The sequence below is a fragment of the Vigna radiata genome, chromosome 5 (assembly GCF_000741045.1).
Source record: "Vigna radiata var. radiata cultivar VC1973A chromosome 5, Vradiata_ver6, whole genome shotgun sequence".
Classification (NCBI taxonomy): Eukaryota; Viridiplantae; Streptophyta; class Magnoliopsida; order Fabales; family Fabaceae; genus Vigna; species Vigna radiata.
The window spans coordinates 18,531,822-18,555,161 of NC_028355.1; the positions used below are offsets into that span (position 1 = coordinate 18,531,822).

Consider the following 23,340-nt stretch of genomic DNA (forward strand, 5'->3'; position numbering starts at 1 on the left):
CAGAGCAGTCCTTCCAAATAAAAGGTAGTAAGACAAATTTTAAATTTTAAAGGCTGTTTCTCACACATTTTCCTTGTGAAAAAAAAAACATATAAATTTTTTGAGTATGTAATAAAAAATCAAGTTTATTTTAATTTTAACTAATTTAAAGAATAACTTAACAAGAAATACTCCAATAAATATACATATATTTACATGTAATAAGATACGGCTTGTTTTAAAAATATAATCATAAATTAGAAATTAGATAAGGTAGTGTAGTAATTTAACTTAAAAAGATAAAAATATTTAAAAGAGAGTGGACGACATTCCTTTTTAAGATTATTTTTAACATGTTTGTTCCTCTGTTTCTCACTTCATCTCACTATTCGCCCTTCTTTCTTATTATTTTCCCTAACGTAAAAAGTTTAGAAAATATTGTGGTAAGAAATAAATTCTCATCACCCTTTTACCAATCGGTATCTTGAATCTGAATCGGAGAAGAGAGAGACACGGCGGGTTTCGGCAGCGCCATATGAGAAGTGGAGGAACCGAGTTAAGTTCCGAATCGCGAAACTCAGATATCGAGGTTTGAGAATTGCGGAATGTCTCTAAAACCGTCCTATTCGGCGGAGAATCTGATGCTTCCGGTATCCGATCCTCCCAACGAAGAAGACAGAGAGAGGCTTTTGAAGAGCGATAGTAAGACCTTCCGAGGACGAAGGATTTACGCTGCCATTTCTTACATGTCATGTGCAGGTTCAGCTCACTCTTATTATTCAGTTTTTGGTGCATTTTGTATTCTTTTAATTCTCCAATTATTTAACTAATCGCAAAAATTTCCGCGTGCTTTTACATTTTGATTAGTTATTTGCTAATCTCAGGTTTTTGTTGCCTTGTAGTGCTCTTGATACTGTTCAACAAAGCTGTTCTTTCCTCCTATGGCTTCCCGTCTTCGAGTATCGTCACGCTTCTTCAGGTTGTTCTACATTTTAATTTTCATTATTATTATTTGGATTAAAATTATAGTTCTCTCCACTCTGAATAATAGGAAATTATGAACTGGACTAGAATGTCGGGGGAGGAAAATGTCTGGGATTCCTTTGTTTGCCAAAGGTTGAAATCAAATGGTTGGAATTGGACTATGATCAGGCTCATGATATATTTGATGTAAGTGTCATGGTTATCAAACTCGCGAGTTAACTCGTTAACTCGTCCCAGTTTGCGTTTCTACACACAGCTTCCGAGTTAACTCGGAAGTAAACTCGCTTTTGATGTGAACTCGGTAGAATTGGAAGCAAACTCGGTCAACTCGCCCAAACTCGAGAGTTTGCAACCGAGTTGGCGAGTTTAGATAAGAAATATTTTAAACCAAAAACGACAACAGCCATAATCGTTTGGTCTGAAAAAGGAAAACTCGCCGTGAATAAAATGGCTTCTCACTGCACGATTGTCTCTTCATTGCTCGTGGTTCCATCACTCGCTCACCGCTCGTGGTGCCACTGTTTGCTCACGCTCGTGGCGTCACCGTTTGCTCATGCTCGCGGCGTCGTCGTTTGCTCATGCTCGCGGCGCCACTGTTCATTCACTGTGTCGTCATTTGCTCTCTTCGCTTGCGTGTCTCTGAGATTTCTTTAGTCTTCTTCAGGTTTCAAAAAGATGACTTTTTTTTGTTCGTCAGCTGCGCAGAGGAAGGGATTTAGGAAATTTTTGAACTTTGTCAGCTACAGAAAGGAGACTTAGGGCATTTGTGAGTTTATTTTTGTCAACTGGTGCACAGGAAAGTGTTTTATTTTCACGTAGTGTGAAGCTGTAAAAAAGGTAATATATATATATATATATATATATATATATATATATATATATATATATATATATATTAGGTTTCTAATTAATTAGGATTTTTAATTAAGAATTGGAAATTATTTTTAACTATTTAATAAAAGGAAAATGTTGTAACGTAATTGGAAACTAAAATTAAGAATAATTTAAAGTATGTGTAGNAATAAATCAAATTTAATTAATAGTAGTCTAAATTATCTTATTTATTAAAAAAATAGAAATAAAAATAATTTAACTTTTTTGTTTAATTATTTTATTGTAATATTTGAATTAATGTTATTTATAATTTTTTATAAAAAAAGTAAACTCTTACGAGTTTACGATTCGAGTTTACGAGTCGAGTTTACGAAGCTCTCACGAGTTTAGATAAACTCTCGAGTTTGACAACCTTGGTAAGGGTAAATCACCTTTTGGTCCTGAAACTGTTAGGTGCTGAGAAAATGGAAAGAAAGTCCTTGGAACTGCAATCGATCAGTCAATCTCTTTTACATGCAACATGTGATTTGAAGTGATAACGTTAACGTATGTTTTAAGAACTTAGATTAAAGACTAACAGTTTCAAAGATTTATTTGGTTTTTCTTGGTTTTAGGAAGCTCTGTGACAGAGCTTGACAATTTTCTTTGGGGAAAAACATTGTAATTTAATTTGTGGCATCACTTTCTCGAAAGTGTAACCAAAATAACTTTGTTCTTAATTGTTCTTAAAAGCAAGAATACAATTGATTAAACAAATATCTTTTTCCTCATCTTGTCACTACAAGAATGCTTGGCTGATTGTTCTCGTGTTACAGTCCTTATAATCTCAGTGATTGAGAATCAATCTACGGGACATGTAAATTAGGTTAAACTTTCACCTTGATGCCACTTTCCATGATTAAGGGATAAAATTTATGTCAAAATTCTTTGGAGGACCAAAGCGATGACTCATGTGGCTTTAGGGTATGTTTGGGGGGAAAGGGAAGAGGGGACACATTTAGAATTTAAATTGAATGCACAAATTATGCAAAGGTTTTTACACCATAATACAATCATTAATTATCGTGCATTGACTTCCAGTCGCAAATTTTCAATCGCTATAATCCAATCATAAGTTGCCATGAAAGATTAGTTTGTAATTTTTTTAATAAGTACTTTAAAAGTCATATTTTATATTATTCTTGATTGTTTGGTGTATTTAATTTTTTGCTACTGCATGAAAATTAAACTAATTTATGAGTAAATACTATATGCACTGAATGTAAAGGATTCTTTCACTATCATCTATTCATGGACAGTCATGAATAATAATTTGTTAAATTTTACAATAACTACCTTAGAGATCATATGATGACTATTAATCTATTGACAGTACATAGTAATTAAACTCTAAGTGTATACTAATCTATCATTTTATTTCTTTAATCTTAAAAATTTATCAAACTAGAGAATATTTTTTTTGAAAACAAAAATTTGTCCTCCCTTCCCATTTAGGAGATGAAAATGGAGGTTTAACATATAAATTGACTGTGCTACAGTAAGCTATCATTTTCGCTTTATTTATTGACTCTCGCTATTTTTCCCAGTCTGCTATTTTTCATATCTTCCTCCTTTTTGCTCTATCCATGCTTTTGGGCTTCTTTCTAAACTGAAACTTAGGTTTCTTGCAATCAAACATAATCTGTACAGTAGTTGAAATGTAAAATGTGTAGGAAAGTGTGTTGTTTCTATACCTTGGTTGACCACTCTGGCCCTGCAACTTGAAATACAAATCATCCTGGATCTCCATTAGACCTTTTTCATACTTTTAAACATAATTCTATGCTTTTTACCACTGCAGATGGTATGTTCATGTTGTTTTCTTTATGTATTGAGGCGCTGGAGGATGATTTCTCTCATAGCAGGCGAGTCAGTTATTACAGCAGATAACTCGAAGAAGTTTGTGCCACTGAGGACTTTGAAGCACACTCTTCCTCTAGCAGGAGCATATTTACTTTACATGGTAGTCCTTCCTTTTATTTGTAGGAAAAATTTTCTATTGTGATTTTTTGTTTTTTATTTTTTCATTCACTTCTGTTCAAAAGTTAGTCACCATGGAGTCTGTCCGTGGAGTAAATGTTCCAATGTACACCACCCTTAGGAGGACCACAGTGGCATTTACAATGCTTGTAGAATATATGCTGATGGGGCATAGGTACACATCTTCTGTCACTTTCAGGTAGATTACCCTTTTTTAATTGCATATGACATACAGAATTACAGATCCGTATTGTGCTCAAATAGATCTTTGATGATTTAATGCATGTGAAATTTGGTGAGGCATGTAGAATGTATAATTTAGGTAGAGTGGAAAATGTTCCACATTCCTAGAAATATAATAAACTATTCACGTCTCTTCTCCTAATAGCTCATCTAAACATAGAATTTGACAATCTACAACCAAGTGGTTGGGCTCGTGCATTGTGCATTGTCGATACCTAAGCCCAATGGCCTTTTGCAAGAAAGGGCATTGGGAGACTAATTTAGTGACAATATTTTGAGGACTAAAGCAGAGAGAAAAGAATCTGAAGGATTAATTTGGTGGCTAAAACTTTTTAGGTACTGATGTTTTGTAATGACTCATGTTTCTTTGGAGGACCAAACTGAGCGTTTACTCAAAAGAAAAATAAATGGTTATCTGTTTATTTATATATTTCTCTCCCTTTTTCCATTATAACTCAATGAAGTTAAATTTCAAAATTGTTCGTTGATTGAGCATCTCCCTGATTCCTTCATTTAACTGAAATTTGTAAGGTTGTTATCAGTGTTGGCTTGATTGCCTTTGGTGCATTTATTGCGGGAGCACGGGATTTCTCCTTTGATGCCTATGGCTATGCCATTGTTTTTCTGTCAAACATCACCACAGCTATATATCTTGCAATGATAGCCCGTGTTGGTTGTATTCCTATCCTGTCTCGTTCAGAAACTGGAAGTTCTATACCTTTGTCCGTGTAGTTGGACTGATGTTTCTTATTTTTTTTTGCGTTGTGTCTTTTTCCAGGAAAAACTAGTGGCCTTAATAGCTTTGGCCTTATGTGGTGCAATGGTAAGCTGATCGATTGTACAAAATGGCCTATCAAACTTTATTTTCCTGGTAAAAGAAATCACGCTTGTTTTTCTTTTAACATCTCTGCGACTTGAAATATTTTTTTCTTGTGATATAGGTATCATATGTGGGCCCTTTTTGGTTATTTGGACTTTAGTACGGGGTGACTTGAAGATGACACTCAACTTTCCATACCTTTTTTCACCTGGTTTTGTTGTATGTTATGCTCGGGCTTTCTCCATTTACTAATTAGCAGTATTGATCCTTAGTTGCTTTTTCAAAATATACTTTTTTCTATCCTTCAAAGTTGTCTAGAATTAATCATATAATCAAATTTCTTCTTCCCTCTTTTGCACTTTTTGCTTGAGCTATTTTCTGTCTCATTTTGTTGGAAAGAGGGTTATATACTTAGGTAGTAAAGTACACTTGAAAAAGTGCAAACAGGCCTAGTCTGATTTCTATCATGTGTTCCACATGGCTATTCTGTTGACAATTTGATGGTATTTTGTAGCAATCTGCTGGAGCATTTTGGTTCATTTTAACTGCGTGAACAAAGTATTTTGTTTCCATCAATTTAAATGTACATAACGTCTGTTCATAGAGAAACAACTGCTGAATGGGTTATAGCAATCTGGTTCAAGTTTTAAATCAAGATTCCTCTTAATCTTTATATTTTGACAAGCTGTGTTTTTATGTGTTTTGGGGTGCAGGTTGTTTTGCTTTGTTCCTGCATACTTGCTTTCTTCCTGAATTACAGTATTTTTCTGAACACAACTCTCAATTCAGCCCTGACTCAGACAATATGTGGTAATCTGAAGGTTTGTTCACTCGTTAGCAGTGTTGCCATAAATGTGTTTTGTATTGTTCCAGATTGGCACTGATAATGTATAAGCTTTCTATTTTATGGTGTCATCACAGTACCTAATTACTGCGTGATTTTTGCAAGGACTAAGTAGGTGGAGTCAATATTTTCTGGTAAATTAAAAATTTGACCAATATTAGGGTAGAAACAGAGGTGCGTTGGTGCACTTCTTGCCTATTAAAACTTGGAAACTGGGGAAATCTATAAGTACTTTTTAGTGTGGAATGAGAGAGAGAGAGAGAGAGGGAGCAAGTATAAGGAACTATTAATTGCTTATGGACGTTGGTTCGTGTTAAGAGGATAGGGGTGCACTTGGTTGTGAGGCAATTCAAACTGTACTCTCTGAATAGTGAGGGGTATTTAAATATGAATTTGGCTCTCGTATTCGTCAGAGAGGATAAATTGTAATTATAAATGCTCATTAAACAATTGATGAAAAAGAAACATAACTTTGCATATTAGTGAAGAATAGTTGTTTCTGATTGATGGGTCATAGAAAATAGTAATGATCTTTGATTGACATTGGAAACCTTTAATTAAGACATAGTGCTAGAGTAGGATTTTATCTTTGGTTCCTCCCTTTTTTGTTGAATCAAAATATGCCACTTCTCAACACAATATTGTGTTTTGTTTTTTATTTTAGAATACACCAAAGATAGAATATGTTTACCTACTACCGCTACCTACTTAAAACTTACCACAATATCTTCATTTTAATTGGATTAAGGTATGTATTGTGGTGTAAACTCATTTCTACAGTCCTTACATTCATTTTAGATTATTGCAATAATTGAAGATTGTATCTGAATTTTATGCACGGACTCTGAATATTTTGAATATATAAATGTCCAGGATCTATTCACTATTAGCTTTGGCTGGATAATTTTTGGTGGGCTACCCTTTGATTTTGTGAGTACTCTTGTCCCGACTGATTTTTTATCATTCGAGGTATTTTTCTTGTTGATATGCGTTTTTGTTGCAGTGGAATGTAGTGGGACAACTTCTGGGTTTTGTGGGCTCTGGTTTATTTGCCTACAATAAGCTCATCGGCAAATAACTCACTCAAATTTGTGCAGTTGATGTCTTTATGGATTAGGGACTACCATTTGCATCTGTTATCTGACCTTCAATACATCCCTTTACAAGGAGAACCTTTAGAAGGAGAAGAATCTGAATTGATTCTACACATACTCTAATCTAATTTATTGGGAGATTTTGTTGAGTCAAAGTTGACATCAAGACATATCTCATGGCCTTAGTATATTCTACCTGCCTTTGATCTAGCAATGAGTTCACCTAGTTTGTTTGATGAATCCATTGCACCTCTCTCCACATGACGGGGAGGGAAATTTTTTGAGTTTACATGTCTTCATTCATTTTTTTGGGAAGTCGAAGAAGACGGGATTAGAGAAGGGACAGTAAGCTTAACAGTTTTGAGGTTCGAATGTAGGATATAGATATCCATTTCTGGACTTCACATGTATGTGTTCTTTATGTTTTTGGGAGAGTAAGCTACACGGTTGAGGGTCAATTATAGGATCATATTTATATCCCAAACAGAACTTATGCGCCGTCTCTTTGGTCATCTCATTTTTATTTTACAACTCTACCAATAATAACTACTGGGAAATCACAAAAATTGCTTACCTAATAGCTGAAATGTCTGCTATTATTTGACAACATAAATGTACGTTTAGTAATTTTAAAAAATATGTAAGTTACCAAGTGGAGGTCGGCCAAAAACTTCACAGATCAAAAATGAAATTAGGTAGCAATAGAAGCTGAACTCTTTTTGTCTTACATGTGGTTGCATGAGTTCAAGTTAAATACATTCATAAATTTGATGATTTTTATAATAATTACTTTAATACTGTATTCGGATGAAGTATTTTTTAAAGGATTGCTCAATATTTTAGAAATTTAAAGTATTTGATGACGAAATATGTTATTTAGGTAAAAATAAATAAAAATAGAAATTTATAAGAGTCTTTTAATTATTTAATTCTAAATTTCACACATATAAGAATTTAAATTATTGTTGCTCTTTTTCTCTGACATGTAAGTATTTTTTAAGATATTTGTGCTTTTTACTCCTAAAAAGTTATATATTTAAAATTAAAAATTGTCAATAAAATTAACTTTTTAAATTTGTATTTAGTTTTTTATTTTTTATATACAGTGGAAATTAAATTACCCTGTCTAAATTAAGAAATTTAAATTAAAAAGGTTTGAATTGATTCATACAAACAAAAATTTAAAATATATAAACTTAAATTAAAACAATACTAATGACAAAAACAGCACCAAATTCTCAAAATTTTAAAATTTCTCTCTCGATCCAACTTAAAGATTTTATTTAGCATAATTTATGATTGATTAACATTCTCATCAATTACACCAGCAATATACCAAAGTTAAACTCTTATTTTATTAATTGGGAAGAGTTGCCATAGGAAGTCATAGTTTTGCAATAAATTAACTTAAATAACAATAGCAATTATAAATATTGTCCCTCAAAAAAAATTACTTAATATACAATTAGAGAAAAATAAGTTTACAGCTAAGTTAATGTGATAAAAGAAAATAGATGTGTAATATGTGTAAAAAAAATTAAGGTCTCTGTGTATCATTGTTCTTTTTTACATGTAATATTCTCTTTCTAAATCAATCCTTTAAACTAAGCTAGTCCTTTTCAATTATGCAGCACAAAAATACATACATTTATCCAATATTTTTTTTTCTGAATAAACATATTATATATATATATATATATATATATATATATTTATCCAATGCATATATATATATATACATGTATTATGTATATAGTATAAACAAATAATAATAATTCTAATTATGTCATTGAGACACAAATAGATAAATGTGATGATGATGTTAAATTTGATTTTTACTTTATTTCTTCATTTCTCAACCTGATTTTATAAAAATTGATCATTATTACAGCATGTGTTTATTTGTCTTCCCTGACAAGAAAAGGAGAAGGAAGAGAAGGGCGCGCGTAAAAACGGTTACAGAAGTTCGGGCTGAACGTAACCGTTCTGCAGAAGCCGCTCTGCAACAACTATTCTCCGCCTATCGATGTCAGTCACAGAGGAATGCTTGCTCCGTTTCCACATTAATAATTCGTTTGGTTCAGATTCACAATCTCCTTCTCCTTCCTACAAACACCATGGATTAATGTATGACAATCCAGCCATCGTGATGCATGTGGGTGACAGAAGCTTCATGATTCTTTCCAACGGAAGCTATCGGCGATCGTCAAGCATGACCATCAAAGACGACACATTTTACTACGACAAGCCTCCTTCCCAAACGCTCAACCTCTCCATAATCAAATTGGACGCCTCTTACTTCCGTAATTCGATTCTCTTTCTCCTATTTTTGTAGTTCTTTTCAATTTTTTTCTCTCATTTTATTTTCGTCAAACGTTCCTGAATTCATGCATGATTCTGTTTGAAGGCATTGAAGTCTCAAATGAAGCAACTGTTGCAGAACTCAAGCAGGCTGTGGAGGACATTTTCGCTCACGTGCCTCTGAAGGGCGCGGGGAAAATATTGTGGTGTGTGCATTAATTGATTAATTTAATAAATATCTTGCGTATGTTTCTGAATGTGATTTCACTAATTTGATTTTGTAAATTCTATGCGTTTTTATTGTAGGTAAAACAGGGGATTTTTTTTTTTCTTTTTTTAATTCTGGAGTTTCTATTTACTTAATTAGTTCATCATCATAATATGTTGCTGGGTTTTTCTTTGAATTATTATTCATTTATTTATGTAGGCCACTTGTTTGGCGGCAATTCTGCTTATCCTACCAAGGACATAAATTAGTTACAGAGACGGATTACCTTCGAGATTATGGCATCAAGGATGGTGACCAGGTTTGTTTCAGATTTATTGAAGAGCCAGCTTCATCCTTGTATGCCTTCAACAGAGATTATGATTATATTTTCGTGTGACTTTGACGAGGCAATACTACATTCTACCAAAGATTTGAAAATGGAGTCTAAACTTGTTTTGTTTTTACTCTACTAGATAGTTTCATTTTTATGATGTCTTGTGGTTAGGATGTAGAACTTAGAAGCCTGTAGACCCTTGACTCATGTTTGTTTTGGTCTTTGCAGCTTCATTTCGTGCGTCATATATCTGACACTGACAGTTACAATAAGCAGTCAAAGAAACGAGATTTCAATTTGAAAAATAAACGCATGAGGTATGCAGTTTTCAATATAACCATACAAAACATTCTGTTGCCATCTTGCATGTGATGAAATTTGACTTTTGTACTGTCGTTGTTGAAAATCAGCTCTATCAGGCTATGAGCTATCTGCCCTATAACTTTATTCATTTCTAATTAAACTGTGTTGATGCATTGTGGTGCCTTCCAAATGAAATTCACGAAATAATACACGATCCGTTTTAATTTAACTTTTTCAGTTACATGTCAAATATTGACATAAGTAGATGCTGCAGACTTGTATAGTGTGTTTCTTTATTGAAGGTATAAAATTTAAAATCATAGAAGACACCGTAGCTAGAGAGGTCTTAAATATGTGATATGCCTCGAAAGTTACCATTATGATTATTTTATTAGAACTTAAATGATTTTCTTTGAAACGATGTGGAACCACTAAGATGGGAAATTTGGAAATTCGTCTTGTTGAATTTCATGCACGTTGCTATAATGTTCTCAAACAAGTCCTTACACTACTTGGATGATATCAATGGAGGTGCAGGTCATCTCATCAACTGAATATATATCGACGGACAGAACATAACGATGACGAAGACGACATTGGTTTGAATGGTATAGTCATAGAGAATGGGAATATCCAGAATTACAATGCAGAAGAAATTCGAGGAGGAAAGAGCTGGCTATCTGGTTTTTTGGGAGGACTATTCTCACACAGCCGTCTGCCAGTTGTGCGAAGACATGGAACTGAGGGTAGGATTTGCTGCTCAATGATAGCCAGATTTATTGTGGGCAGTTTTAAAAAAATTAGAAGAGTTCTACGCTATTGGAGGAGGCAGCATTACTCTCGGAGACCCACATGGAGAGAATTTTGATGGAGTTTGCACTTTAATCATTTTAACCTCTTGTCTTTATACCCACTGTAAAGAATTTTTCAACAGTACTTGCTTTGGTTAGTTTATGGTCTTCAGCGATAGAGACAATAATAACAGGACGAAACACGGGCTCGTACCATATTGCGGTTGGACTTTCTCATATCACTGTACAGAACGATGTGCCTTGGGAATATCACTGTACAGAACGATGTGCCTTGGGAATTGTAGTAGAGCTCATAATGCTAAAGTCTATCAGGCACGGCATGCCTTTAGGTTACTTAGTTGCTGCAGTTAGGGTCAAGGCCTACCTGCAATGGAAAGATTTTTCAGTTGCTTTAATGTAACTAAGGATAAGGATTTCCTACCCAATTTGTGACAAGGTAGAAAGTCATTAAAATTGTTGGTTTGTTTTACTCAATTGCAGCTGATTTTGACCGTGACATTCTTGTGCACTTAATGCTACGGCTTTTTTCTTTTTAACTATTCAGTCCACATTCTTGTCTTACTTGCAAGTAAGCTACACCGAATCTGTATATATGGGCCTAGGAGAATTAAGTGGGTAGGTGTTAGTTGGGTAGACAACAAATGGGCTAAGGCCCGATCCATTTAGATGGGAACATTCCAACTTGTTTTAGTGTCCAGCTTCCAGACTCCATTAGCCAGCCACTGCCACACAACCTCATGAATTTGTGTGGCGAAGAATTTAGATAGCCTTCCTCTCAAATCCTCTTCTTCTCTCCAATCCAATCCTCAGACTGAGCTGAGACACACATCCTAATCACAAAGCAGTAGCCATGGCAAACATGATTATGGCTTCCACCAAACCTTTGGTTCCAGTCTACACCAATTCTCGTTCTCCCACGCCCAAACTTCCCATTCTCCAAATTTCACTCCCCAAAGTCCCAACCCTTAAACTGAAACTCCCAATACCAAAGCCCCAGATGCTATCCCTCCTGGGCGGAATAGCACCACTGATTTTGGCACAGCCCTCCCTGGCAAGCGAAATAGAGAAAGCTGCACTGTTCGACTTCAACCTGACCCTGCCCATTATAATGGTAGAGTTTCTGTTTCTGATGGTTGCGCTGGACAAAATATGGTTCACCCCACTTGGGAAATTCATGGACGAGAGGGACTCGGCGATCAGGGAGAAGCTAAACAGCGTGAAGGACACGTCGGAGGAGGTTAAGCAGCTGGAGGAGAAGGCGAATGCGGTGATGGCGGCTGCTCGGGCGGAGATTGCGGCGGCGCTGAACGCGATGAAGAAGGAGACGCAGGCGGAGGTGGAGCAAAAGATTGCGGAGGGAAGGAAGAAAGTGGAGGCTGAGCTGCAAGAGGCTCTGGCTAACTTGGAGAGGCAAAAGGAAGAAACCATCAAGTCCCTTGATTCCCAGATTGCAGATCTTAGCCAGGAGATTGTTAAAAAGGTTCTTCCCGTTGCTTAATATATATATGTAATTTTCATTTCAATCCCCCCACCCCCCACCAAAGAAGAATTGATAGTTTCTACCTTTTCTCCTTTGGATGTGCCTCTTGTTTAATCGCTACACTGTTCAATGTAAAATTCGATATTCACGTATGAATTACCACCCTCCCCGCCCCCTGCCTTTATTCTGAAAGTTATGGAAAACGTAGGTAAAGTCCCCACCCGAGCCGTGCATGGTTCTAAATTGTGGTTGCAATTTCTGACAATTCTTTATATTGTGAGAAAATGCACCCGTAATTGCTCTTGCAGTGAGTGAAAAATCTTTTTATGACAGCTGCATTTGTGGTTGGGAACCATGCAGCTATTTACATCCCTTGTCGTTGTATGTCAAAATTTTTTGGTTAAGGCAACAGGAGCAGGTTATCAGCATCGATCTTTGATCAGACATTGAGTTATAATTTTGTTTTTGAAATGGGTTGATATATTTAGTTTGTGACGAAGAATGGAAGCTGTTAATTAAATGTGTGTTTCTGAAAGGCTACCGGAGATTCTGCAGAACCTTTGATTATTGTACACTGAATGAATTTATGGATAGAATCTAAGTGGCTCGTTAGGAAGTATCATGTGGATTCGTTTTGTTAATTTGATTGCTTAATCCATGCTGTCAAAAGAATTTGGGTTTCTGATTTCCTCATCAGAGGTCAGGTTAACCGATGCCTATGCCAACTAAAATTTCACGGAATAACAGAAAAGGTCGTGTTAGAGAGGTGAGACAGAACAAGAGAAGGGAACTACAGTTAACTAATGCTCCTCAAAACCAATCACTTCTGTAATTTTTACGTATTTATCTTTCCAATATGTTACTGAGAGGATTCAAATCTTATGCAGTTTATTATGATATCTTAGAACCACAGCAAGCTATTGCCAGAAAATGATGTAAGGTTACATAAACTCTCGAATCATCAAGAAATAAAAGCAATAGCTTAAATTAATTTATGTAAAGTTTAGTACACTCTCAAGTCAAGAAATGAAACAATGTTCACATTGACCCCTACAATGATCGTGCTTTATCATGACAAAAATCATTTAAAAAAAGGTTTCCTATTTTTTATTCATTTAATACTAATGAATCACTACACTTTATTATTGGGCGTTGATATTTTGTATTATTTTGGAATTGAAACGTTGAAGTATTATTCTACTAATAATATTTTGTAAAACCCATGCACAATAATTTTTGATATTATTTTTTCTACAGTGTAAACTTATTTGTTTACAATTCCACTCTACAATCAAGTTTATAGAAGTTTTACCATTTAGGAAAACTTTCAACTTTTTAAAGTTCAGATGAAATATCTACGGTGTTCTATTTTAAGATTGACACTAAAAGAATAAGTCAACCATAAATTGATCCAGGAACTTTTGGACTGATCATTCCTAGTTCTACTAAAAATAAGGAATTATTATTATTCTAAATTCTTGTCACCCTTCTCCTCATAAATTTAAACCCCCTTTAACTTAATTTGGAAATAACAACTTTACCTCAATTTTCTAGCCCAATTTATGTGCATGAAATATCAACGTCCAAATTTTGGTAGTTATTCATGTAACATGAAAAATAACTAGGACTAATAATATAATGAAAATTATTGTTTTAAATAAAAATATAACAGATCAACATTAATAAAAAATTAAAATTACAACTACCCGAAAGCATTCTTGTCGATAAAATTAATATATATATATATAGACAATATAATATAATATAATTATAAAGTTATTTGAATGATAAAATCATGACAAGCACTCGGTAAAACCCAAGCATAGGACTTCTACTATGCTATGAGTTCAAACAAAATATTGATTTGGTGTTACTATTTTAATCCTTTCTGATTTTTTATTTAATTTAGTTGAGTGAAAGTTCCTTTACGCACAATGGCACTGTGCTTTCATGCTTCCACACTTTATTAACATAATTTTCCATACATAGTTGCGTTTACATGATGTGATCACTCTCTTTGTTAAAATATTCCATAACACTATTGAATTACGAGAAACTGAGACAAACCTCATAAGCTATTTACACACATTGTAACTCAAAAAATAACGCAATATACATCACAGGTTCTTGCGAGACATAAGTAGAATATCGGAGTCAAATATGAATTAAAAGTGATATCATCATTTTTTATATATGAATTTACTCGTGATTTGTTTTGTATAGCTCCACTCAAATCAACACATCTTACCTTCTAAAATACTAATTATGACAATTATTTATTCCAACCTTTTTATCAGTTTTTAGCAGTTTTTCAACTTTTTCTTTTCCTTTTGTAGTTGTAGATACATACGTGTTGGTTTTTAGAGAATATAAAAAAGATTAATATTGGCTGGAAATATATTTTCTTATTAATTTAAATACATTTAAAAATAACTAACTAAAAAATCACATAAACAACCACTGCCAATGACTTGACTATAAAATAGGAAATAACTAACTTATTAACCGTTATTGACTAATTAAAAAAATAAATCAGAAATCTTTTTAAAATTATACAAGTAACAGGTACTCAATTATAATAAATATCAACTTTAACTTTGATTATGCGTATGTTTTATGAATAAAAATCAATCTAATATCAATTTTTTCTTTTACCAAAAATTTTAGTCTTGTCAAATATCTATAGACAATATTCATCACAACACGTCATGTCACCTGTTGAAATGTCATTCCTGCCCTTAGTTTAGTTCTGGTTTCTGTTCTCTTTTATTGAATTTGTGTAAACCTAACAATTTTCTCTGCTTACTAACCCGTTGGTGTTTCTCAGTGTTCACGACTGTCGCTAAAAGATATTTCTTTTTTCGTCTGAGTACGTGCCCAGTGAATTTGGTACCTTTTTTTGTTTCTGATTTTCTTGTTTTTAACTTCTTGTTTTTCATGTTTCAAATTTTGTATTTTTCATATGTGTATTTCCCCTAATTTTTGTATTATTGTATTACTGTTCTTTAGTTCTGAGAAGTCGAAAAGTAGTTTAATGTGTGCATGTGTTAGCATGGTTGGTTGTATCAGTGACTGAACCGCTACTTTTGTGTTCTAAGTTGGAGCTGTGTTCTTTGCAAGTAGAGATTTGGAGGGGTTGACTCTGGCTTTAGTTGTGCAAGATTGAATCTTTTAGGTTCAGCGAAGGGAAATTATCCAAATGAATACTATGCTGTATTATTTTGAGTAGTGACTCGGTTTCATTCCTGACAATTTTAGGGTAAAATATATTCTTCTTTAAAAATATAGAAGTTATTTTCATCCCTAGAGTCATCTATTTTCTTCCTGCTGGGAAGAGAAAGAACATATACGGCGTGTGATTGATTATTATGGATTATGTGGGTTTTTTATGTTATATTTTTCATGGATTGATGTCTCACCTCTTTTAAGGATCGTTTTCTCTCAGCCTTATGGGGGATGAATTCCGGTATGAATATAGTACTTTTTAGTCAATCTTTTTTCTTTTTTACTCCGGTGAAGAAAAAGTATATTGGGATTCTTTGCGAATATTCATGATAATTTGTTGGATTCTTCTTTTATTTATTTTTGCTGAATTATTTTATGGATGTTACAACATCAGATTGAAGAATGGCGCAAGATATTGGTACTCCACCAGTTCCTTTTGATTTTGAACTCTTGGTTGGTGATCCTGAGAACCTTAGAACTGTCAAAGCCTCATCCAGCAGCACAGACCCATGGATTGAACCTGAAAGGTTAAAACTTAGACACAGGATTGGTCGGGGACCCTTTGGCGATGTTTGGTTAGCAACTCATCATCAGTCAACTGAAGATTATGATGAGTATCATGAAGTTGCTGCAAAGATGCTACCCCCTATCAGAGAGGAACATATGAAGACTGCATTAGAGAAATTTTTTGAGTTATATTTTCAGTGCCAAGGAGCGGCTAGGGTGTTTTGGCTACTTGGGATTTCAATTTTAAATGGAAGGGTTAGACATGGATTATGCATTTTATTCAGCATATGGGAGATCTTTAACTTCCTTTGTGAGACTTTGTTATATAGCTAATTATTTGTTTATACTCACAGATATGCATCATTATGAATTTTTATGAGGGATCGGTTGGTGATAAGATGGCTAAACTCAGAGAGGGAAGGATTTCATTGCCTGATGTTCTTAGGTAATGAGAGTTTGGTGTGTTTGTTAAAATATTTTTACATGTTTATCTTTATAGTACATGGTGGAGAGGAAGAATATTGGTCAATGCTAAGAGTGTGGTATTGGGCATCAGGTATGGTATCGATCTGGCTCAAGGTATTCTTGAACTTCACTCAAAAGGGATCCTAGTTCTCAACCTTAAACCATCCAACGTACTTCTCGATGATACTGATCAAGCAATACTGGGAGATGCTGGTATTCCAAATATTCTCTTTGGTTCCTCATTCCTAAGCTCAGATACTGCCAATAGGCTTGGTACTCCAAATTACATGGCTCCAGAACAATGGCAACCAGAAGTCAGAGGCCCTGTATCCTTTGAAACAGATTCATGGGGGTTTGGGTGCACTATTGTGGAAATGTTGATTGGTAACCAACCTTGGTATGGGTGTCCTGTTGGTGAAATATATCGATCAGTTGTTGAAAAGTATGAAAAACCCCAGATTCCTGGTGGCCTTCCTTCTTCAGTTGAAAATGTCCTCAGTGGCTGCTTTGAATATGACTTGAGGAATCGCCCTTCAATGGTAGATATTCTGTCTGTCTTTAGAAGGTATGTTAGTTTCAATGTTTAAAGGAAGTTTCTATGATTAGGTGACCTTTTTTTTATGCATATAGCCTAGTATGTTAGATATTCCAAGTTACATTTATTTTGGGTCACATGTATTTTTTCCTAACCTTTCTTGTTCTTGACATTCATATTTTGGAAAGTTGCCGTTGAAGTTGGGATTTTAACTTGCATTTGACATAAAAAACTGCATTTTCTAGGATGATATCAAAACTGGCATTTGACATACTCCGGATCAGTTGACCTAGGCATGAGTGGGAGTGTTGGTGAGTTACCTTAAGTCACCCTTGATCCAATTTAGTCGTGGCTTCTTTCGTCTTCCTTAATTAAAAGGGGGTGTTTAGTCCTACAACTAGAGAAATAGCCTAAACAGAGCTTACAACGCTGAGGTAGTCCTCACCAGTTCTAAAAATTCCATTTGTTGATGGTTTAGTGTCTTGCAGTACATTGTCTGTATAAACATAATATTGTTTAGATCAATCAATTATAATTTATGATTGTACACGACTGCATAACATGTGAAACATTTGGTTTTGTTGAAAAGCCACCGAGACAGCATCCAGTGCACATCATCTAGCTGGTGATGTTGTTACTTATTTTGGTAGCAAGTCCACTCATTCTAACTTGAATCTTGCAAAGCTTGATTGTGAAATTTGAACATTTAACAGACAGTGAATTTGTTGAGAATTAAACTATTCCACACCTGTATGTAGAAATAACCTGAGATATTATTTGTTCTGGAAAGTGTTAAAACAATAATGTTTGAGAAAAGTCTGCATTTGTTTTTTTCCAGGCATGATTATTTCAGTGGAATTCTATTTATATTCAGTAGTTCTTTATTTTTATTTGTTCTGCCTACCTTGCAGCGCAAGGAATGCAGTGGTCAATGATGGAGGATGGAAATATCTTGGAATTCACAAAACATTAGCAAAATCAAGTAGCACGGGCTACACACAGTGGTCCCTCTCAAAGGATCATCTTCAGGTGGGTGATACCGTGCGCTCTAGAAAGCCTTCCAATTCATGCAATCCACAGAACATGGAGGTCCCAGAAGGAAATGTTGTCGGCAATGCAGATCATGGATTTGTTTTAGTGAGGCTCCATGGAGTTCATGACCCTGTAAGGATTCATGCATCAACTCTTGAACGTGTCACCAATGGTTTAGGAGCCGGGGATTGGGTGCGCATTAAGGAAGAAGATGATAAACACTCGCCAGTGGGTATTCTTCATTCTATCAATCGTGAGGGCAGAGTGAGTGTTGGATTTATAGGCCTACGAACTCTTTGGAAAGGAAACTGTTCAGAACTTGAAATGGCAGAGTCTTACTGTGTGGGGCTATTTATTAGGCTGAAACCCAATATTCTAAGTCCCCGGTTTGAATGGTTGCGTAGAAGGGGAGGTACCTGGGCTACTGGTAAGATTTCTCGGATCCTACCAAATGGATGTCTGGTTGTCAACTTCCCAGGCATGTTGAACATTTGGAATGCACCAAACACTTATTTGGCTGATCCCTCTGAGGTTGATGTGGTTAGTTTTAAGAATTGTCCAAATATGATAGAAAAGTATCAACATGTTGAGGATCACCACTGGGCAATTAGACCTGTTCTAATTGCATTTGGCCTTCTTAGCACTGTTAAAATAGGGATGTCAATTGGAAAAAGAATTGGCAGGAACATGAATGTGAATGCAATGGAGAATGAAAATCATTATACTGATAGCCAGAATGCTAGCAGCCCTACATCTACATGGACATCTTCAGTAGCTAACATCCTTTTCAGAGAAGGTAGTTAACATGTCCACTGGGCGGTAGTTTTACCCCTTCAATCTCAATATTATTTCATCAGCTGTTTGACAACATGAGAATTGTAATTATGTAAAAATTGTACAGATGCCTTACAAACAAAAATAGTCAGCTATATTCATACTTAGTTTCCACAAAATGCTAACCATAATGAACACACTGGAAAATTCATGATATACTTGTCGCGGAAGCATTGTGTTAGACTGGATTGTACCGTTGAAGTTGTGAAGTATGTTGATAAATGCTTGTAAGATACTCTCGTATACACTCTAAACACATTTATTAAAATTTCCAATAGGGTTTGGTTTCTCATTTAATGATTTTCTATTATTTTCTAATATAATTGAGTTTTAATTATTCTCTCTATTTCTTCTTGAACTACTGTTTTCAAAGTTTAAAACAATATTAAATTACCTTCTTTTGACAATAATATCATCATTTTTACCTAGGATTTTAATTGTTACATCAGCTATCTCATAGCCACTAATCTGTCAATTTTTCCATTAGAACGAATGTATTGTATCCTCAAATAAGTTATTGATACAGGTGTTTGTTATTTAGAGCGCTATTAACTTGAAATTTGACAAAATGATTGATAAATTGAACTAAAAAGAGCATTAATTGATTGATTAATGCAAGCTGAACGCACGTAGAGTTGTTTAAAGGGAGTGAAAGTGGCACCCTTTCCCATTAGCCCACTATCACAATGACAAATTTAAGACACTGTTGCAGAGAATCTGATACGGTTAGACCTGCTCTTCTGCTTTTAGGTTTTCCACACTAAAATAAGTAAAGAGGTACTGTACTCTACAAAACATTGTTGTTATCACAGATAACTTTTCTATCACTCTTTTCATTTAATAATATCTATCCATAGATCTATAAAATAAGTGATAAATAATTATATATTATCTCTGTGTTGTCCAATAGTTTAGAAAGTGAGGTTCAATATAATTTAAATAATTTTTTATTTTTAAAAATATTTTGTAACGATAAAATTTCGACTATACTTCCATGATGTTATAGACAAAATTGGATTAAGATTAATTTAATTTTAAGTGAAATTTGGAAATGAATTTGATGTGTAGTTAAATAGAAGAAAAGAAAAGATTTGAAGAGGATAGTCGTGTAGAAAAGACGAAATGTAACAAAGAATAAAGGGTTCTTTGTAAGGTTTTCAGAAACAGCATGATTAGAACCTCGGACCATACTAAAACCCAAGCCATAATGTCTCTTTCGTGACGGATAGCAAGTTGCTTTGAAGAATCAATCATCTTAAACTCTTTCTTGCGTACCCAATTAATATACACATACACACACGCACATGCAGATTTCAAAGATTACGTCCTGATTCGCTTTTCTCTCTGTTCCTTCACGTCTTTCTCTTAATTGCCTTCTTAGTGCTTCGGATTCTCCACCGTATATAAATATTTTTTAATGCTACCATTAGATCATCGTCATCATACTACACTTACATTAGATACTCCTTTTATTCATATTCAGCTACAAAGGATCAACCCAAGATTTCCTAATCTTAAATCTTTCTAACTTATCAAATACTTGTTCCAAGTTAATTTAATACTCACGTGCCCATTTTTCCAAAACCATATATTTCATTGTGTGTGGAAAGTTTCACGTCGACTATAGATATATAAGTGGGTGTAAATCTCATTTTTGATTTTATGAGATTGAATTAGATTTAAAGTTTAATTCTTAACATGGTATCAGAGTTATGTTTATCAGACAATCCACTCATATCTATACCTCGGCGTGACTTTTTAACACATCTACGTTTTGTTGTCATTTTAGTTTTACTCTCATAATCATTTTTAACTTTAATTACGAATTATCCATAGTAAAAATAATAACTAACGACGTGAAGAACATAACTTAGATGTGAAATGATATTATTCGTTTCGGAAACTCTTAGGATATTATATATTATAGTTAATGTATAAAACAAAGTCCTCACAAGTCTATCACGAAAGCTATCGCCGAAAGAAACAACCTATGATGAGAGCTTCTGCAACTAACAATATTTTATGAAAAGCTTATTCGGAATCCATTTTTTTATACACAGAAATGCTTCATAAACATTGCTCTTTTCTCTTTTTTTTTTTTTTTTTTTTAATTTGCAGAACCCCACACTTGCTCGGGCTGTACAATTAAAGTGCTTTGCTTGTGTTAAAAAAAATTAAGTATGATTAAACGATTAAAGTATATTCTTACGAACTAATCACCACTCAAAAAGTTTTAACAATACTTAAATTATTTTAACTGTGTTTTATTTTAACTGGATTGAAAATAAGGTGTTCCTATAAGTGACAGATGACAATCGTTGTCAAATCAATTTTTTAAAGATGATTTTGTATAACTGTTATCAAAATGTAGAGTATGCAATAATGACTTCAATGTCATCTGTTTTTTTTTTAATGTTAAAGTTTTTTTTTTCAATTACTATTGTTAAAGTCATAATCTTTTGTCGTTTTTAGTCTACTTTTTAAATATTGATTTAGTTTTATAATTATTCCAAATGATTTATTCACTTTTCATAATCTATAATGATCATCCAAATTTTATTTTGAATAAATATATAATTAACTTCTCTATTATTATAAAATATATAAAAATTATTCTAAACAAAATTAAAAGTTGTCAAGTATAGTAATGTGTATAAAACTGTTGCAAATAAGTTAGACTGATAGTAAAATAATTTAATATGTCCATTAGTTTAAATTGTTAATAAAAGTGTTATATATATATATATATATATATATATATATATATATAAATTAAATATTGTATTTTATTTTATCTAATTTTTTTTTATTTCATAATCCATCAGATATTTGTAAAAAAGAAAATAAAAAACCGTGATATAATAAGTATTATTTTTTATTTTTTATTATGCGAACCTTTCAAAAGAGCATATATAATATAAATATTGAATTAAATTTAATTTTGCACGTAAGATTCAAAAGGTGATAATAAAAACATTGAATTACACATGTAACCGAACACGTCACGTAACAATAACACTTTGCATTAAAGATCAGAAAAAAGTTCATCAGGAATCCACCTATAACTTCTAAAACCGAAGAAGTTTGATGTGATATTTTACTATTTATAGAAATACCAATTTTTTTTAATTTAGTTATGGTTTGCTCATTTATATCTTCAAGTTCCCTTTTTCTTAAAAAAGTGTAACTCGTTATATTTATCATTAGATTATCATACACAAAATGTACAATTTTTGGTTTAAGATATAATTTATGGAATTGTTATATTGACCCTACTGTACAGTTTCAATAATAGAATTCATAAATTATAATAATGCGTATAATTAAATTTCGATAAATAATTTAATTGCTTTTTTTTCCCTTGAAGTGTGTTAAATTTGTCTCCTTTTTAGAAAAATGTTAATTTCGTTCTTATATAGAAAAAATTTGTGTCAATCAAGTCATCTCTATTAAATACAAACTAATAGTGTTAAAAAACTTAAAGTAAGTTTTGAATAATAACCACTTCATAGGTCCGGTCCCTGATATTGTAGTGGATAAAGTGAATTTTAAAAGCAATAATTTTTAACGGAGATTGACACAAATTTTTTTCTATATGAAAACAAAATTAACATTTTTCTAAAAGAAAGACGAATTTGACACACTCTAACCAAACGAAAGACAAAACCATTAAACCATAAATTATTAGCTGTTGAAAATATATATAAATATTGAATGTTTTTTTGAAAATGAAGGAAGGAAGGTATTTGTAATATGTGGGGATAGATATGGTAAAAAGGAAAAGAGTATGGGAAGCATGGAAGTACAGAATCTGGAATTAGGATCTGATCCTGTCCTTTGGATTTATATTTTTTTTAAAAAAAGTACAGAAACTGTTGAGATTACGATAAAGAAAATGTAAGCATGTGTTGTGAGGTTATGATTAGTGATAAAGACAAAAAATAAAAACATCTATTTAGGTTTAATATGTAATTCTAGTGTGTCTTTCCAGATAAGGAAGAAAAAAAAGGTTATGATAGAGCTATGGGCATGACCATGTCCATGTCCATGTCCATGGTAGTACGAGGTCCCCGCCATAACCATAATCATCACCAACACTCTGTGGGCTCCCCGATCCTAAGAAGATCTACTTTCATCACCCACTGTCTCTAACAATTATCATCATTTTATTATTATTACATCTATTAAATCAATTAATAAAAATTATAAATTTTATTAACAAAATATCTCTATATAGAATTTCTTCAACACATTGTTAATTAACAGGAGAGGAAAGAAAAAGATAAAATAATAATAATGAGTAAATAAAATGTGAATCGGGAGGATGTGATGGATGGTCTAAAGGTATTAATGATCATGTTATCATGTTTTATGGTACGCTCGCGTGCGCATCAACAGTGCCTTCATCTGTGGGACCTCCTTCCAACTCAATCCCACTTCCTTTTTCTGCGCGTCTCTCCCACTCTCCTCCGGTTACTTTTCTTTTT

At 33.4% G+C, this 23,340-nt stretch overlaps 4 protein-coding genes across 12 annotated transcripts; all 4 read left to right on the forward strand.

The window, feature by feature from the left end:
- The first annotated feature begins 340 nt into the window (after positions 1-340).
- On the forward strand, positions 341-7,476 carry LOC106761049 (nucleotide-sugar uncharacterized transporter 3). Of its 6 annotated transcripts, none has more exons than XM_022780850.1 (10): positions 341-738; positions 882-958; positions 3,638-3,799; positions 3,882-4,015; positions 4,602-4,732; positions 4,838-4,930; positions 5,001-5,098; positions 5,593-5,700; positions 6,597-6,653; positions 6,727-7,476. In XM_022780850.1, exons 1-10 carry the CDS (start codon positions 585-587, stop codon positions 6,799-6,801), a joined length of 1,089 nt encoding a protein of 362 aa, XP_022636571.1. In that variant the 5' UTR covers positions 341-584; the 3' UTR covers positions 6,802-7,476. The 6 variants fall into 6 exon arrangements, with proteins under 6 accessions (XP_022636571.1, XP_022636573.1, XP_014500010.1 ...); XM_022780852.1 differs by having other exon boundaries at positions 5,593-5,689; XM_014644524.2 differs by having other exon boundaries at positions 4,838-4,882.
- Positions 7,477-8,733: 1,257 nt separating this feature from the next.
- Positions 8,734-9,690, forward strand: LOC111241613. The gene is made up of 2 exons (XM_022780301.1): positions 8,734-9,120; positions 9,225-9,690. Exons 1-2 carry the CDS (start codon positions 8,844-8,846, stop codon positions 9,335-9,337), a joined length of 390 nt encoding a protein of 129 aa, XP_022636022.1. The 5' UTR covers positions 8,734-8,843; the 3' UTR covers positions 9,338-9,690.
- Positions 9,691-11,481: 1,791 nt separating this feature from the next.
- LOC106759740 (ATP synthase subunit b', chloroplastic) lies at positions 11,482-12,419 on the forward strand. The gene has a single exon (XM_014643068.2). The coding sequence runs from the start codon at positions 11,626-11,628 to the stop codon at positions 12,271-12,273; it is 648 nt and encodes a 215-aa protein (XP_014498554.1). The 5' UTR covers positions 11,482-11,625; the 3' UTR covers positions 12,274-12,419.
- A 2,582-nt stretch (positions 12,420-15,001) lies between these two features.
- LOC106762786 (CBL-interacting serine/threonine-protein kinase 2) lies at positions 15,002-19,054 on the forward strand. Of its 4 annotated transcripts, none has more exons than XM_014646849.2 (5): positions 15,002-15,124; positions 15,875-16,242; positions 16,341-16,432; positions 16,544-17,017; positions 17,899-19,054. In XM_014646849.2, exons 2-5 carry the CDS (start codon positions 15,883-15,885, stop codon positions 18,821-18,823), a joined length of 1,851 nt encoding a protein of 616 aa, XP_014502335.1. In that variant the 5' UTR covers positions 15,002-15,124; positions 15,875-15,882; the 3' UTR covers positions 18,824-19,054. The 4 variants fall into 4 exon arrangements, with proteins under 4 accessions (XP_014502335.1, XP_014502336.1, XP_022636574.1 ...); XM_014646850.2 differs by having other exon boundaries at positions 15,018-15,144; XM_022780853.1 differs by lacking the exon at positions 15,002-15,124 and adding an exon at positions 15,186-15,514.
- The last annotated feature ends 4,286 nt before the right edge of the window (positions 19,055-23,340 follow it).

What these genes read in the sequence shown, in the direction of transcription:
- LOC106761049 (XM_022780848.1), top strand. Translation starts at nt 585, where the DNA reads ATGTCTCTAAAACCGTCCTATTCGGCGGAGAATCTGATGCTTCCGGTA. An exon ending in TTCTTACATGTCATGTGCAG is followed by an intron (nt 739 to 881) that starts GTTCAGCTCACT and finishes GTTGCCTTGTAG; the next exon opens with TGCTCTTGATACTGTTCAAC. An exon ending in CAATATGTGGTAATCTGAAG is followed by an intron (nt 5,701 to 6,596) that starts GTTTGTTCACTC and finishes ATAAATGTCCAG; the next exon opens with GATCTATTCACTATTAGCTT.
- LOC111241613 (XM_022780301.1), top strand. Translation starts at nt 8,844, where the DNA reads ATGTCAGTCACAGAGGAATGCTTGCTCCGTTTCCACATTAATAATTCG. An exon ending in ATTGGACGCCTCTTACTTCC is followed by an intron (nt 9,121 to 9,224) that starts GTAATTCGATTC and finishes TTCTGTTTGAAG; the next exon opens with GCATTGAAGTCTCAAATGAA.
- LOC106759740 (XM_014643068.2), top strand. Translation starts at nt 11,626, where the DNA reads ATGGCAAACATGATTATGGCTTCCACCAAACCTTTGGTTCCAGTCTAC.
- LOC106762786 (XM_014646849.2), top strand. Translation starts at nt 15,883, where the DNA reads ATGGCGCAAGATATTGGTACTCCACCAGTTCCTTTTGATTTTGAACTC. An exon ending in TCATTGCCTGATGTTCTTAG is followed by an intron (nt 16,433 to 16,543) that starts GTAATGAGAGTT and finishes ATTGGGCATCAG; the next exon opens with GTATGGTATCGATCTGGCTC. An exon ending in ATTCTGTCTGTCTTTAGAAG is followed by an intron (nt 17,018 to 17,898) that starts GTATGTTAGTTT and finishes CCTACCTTGCAG; the next exon opens with CGCAAGGAATGCAGTGGTCA.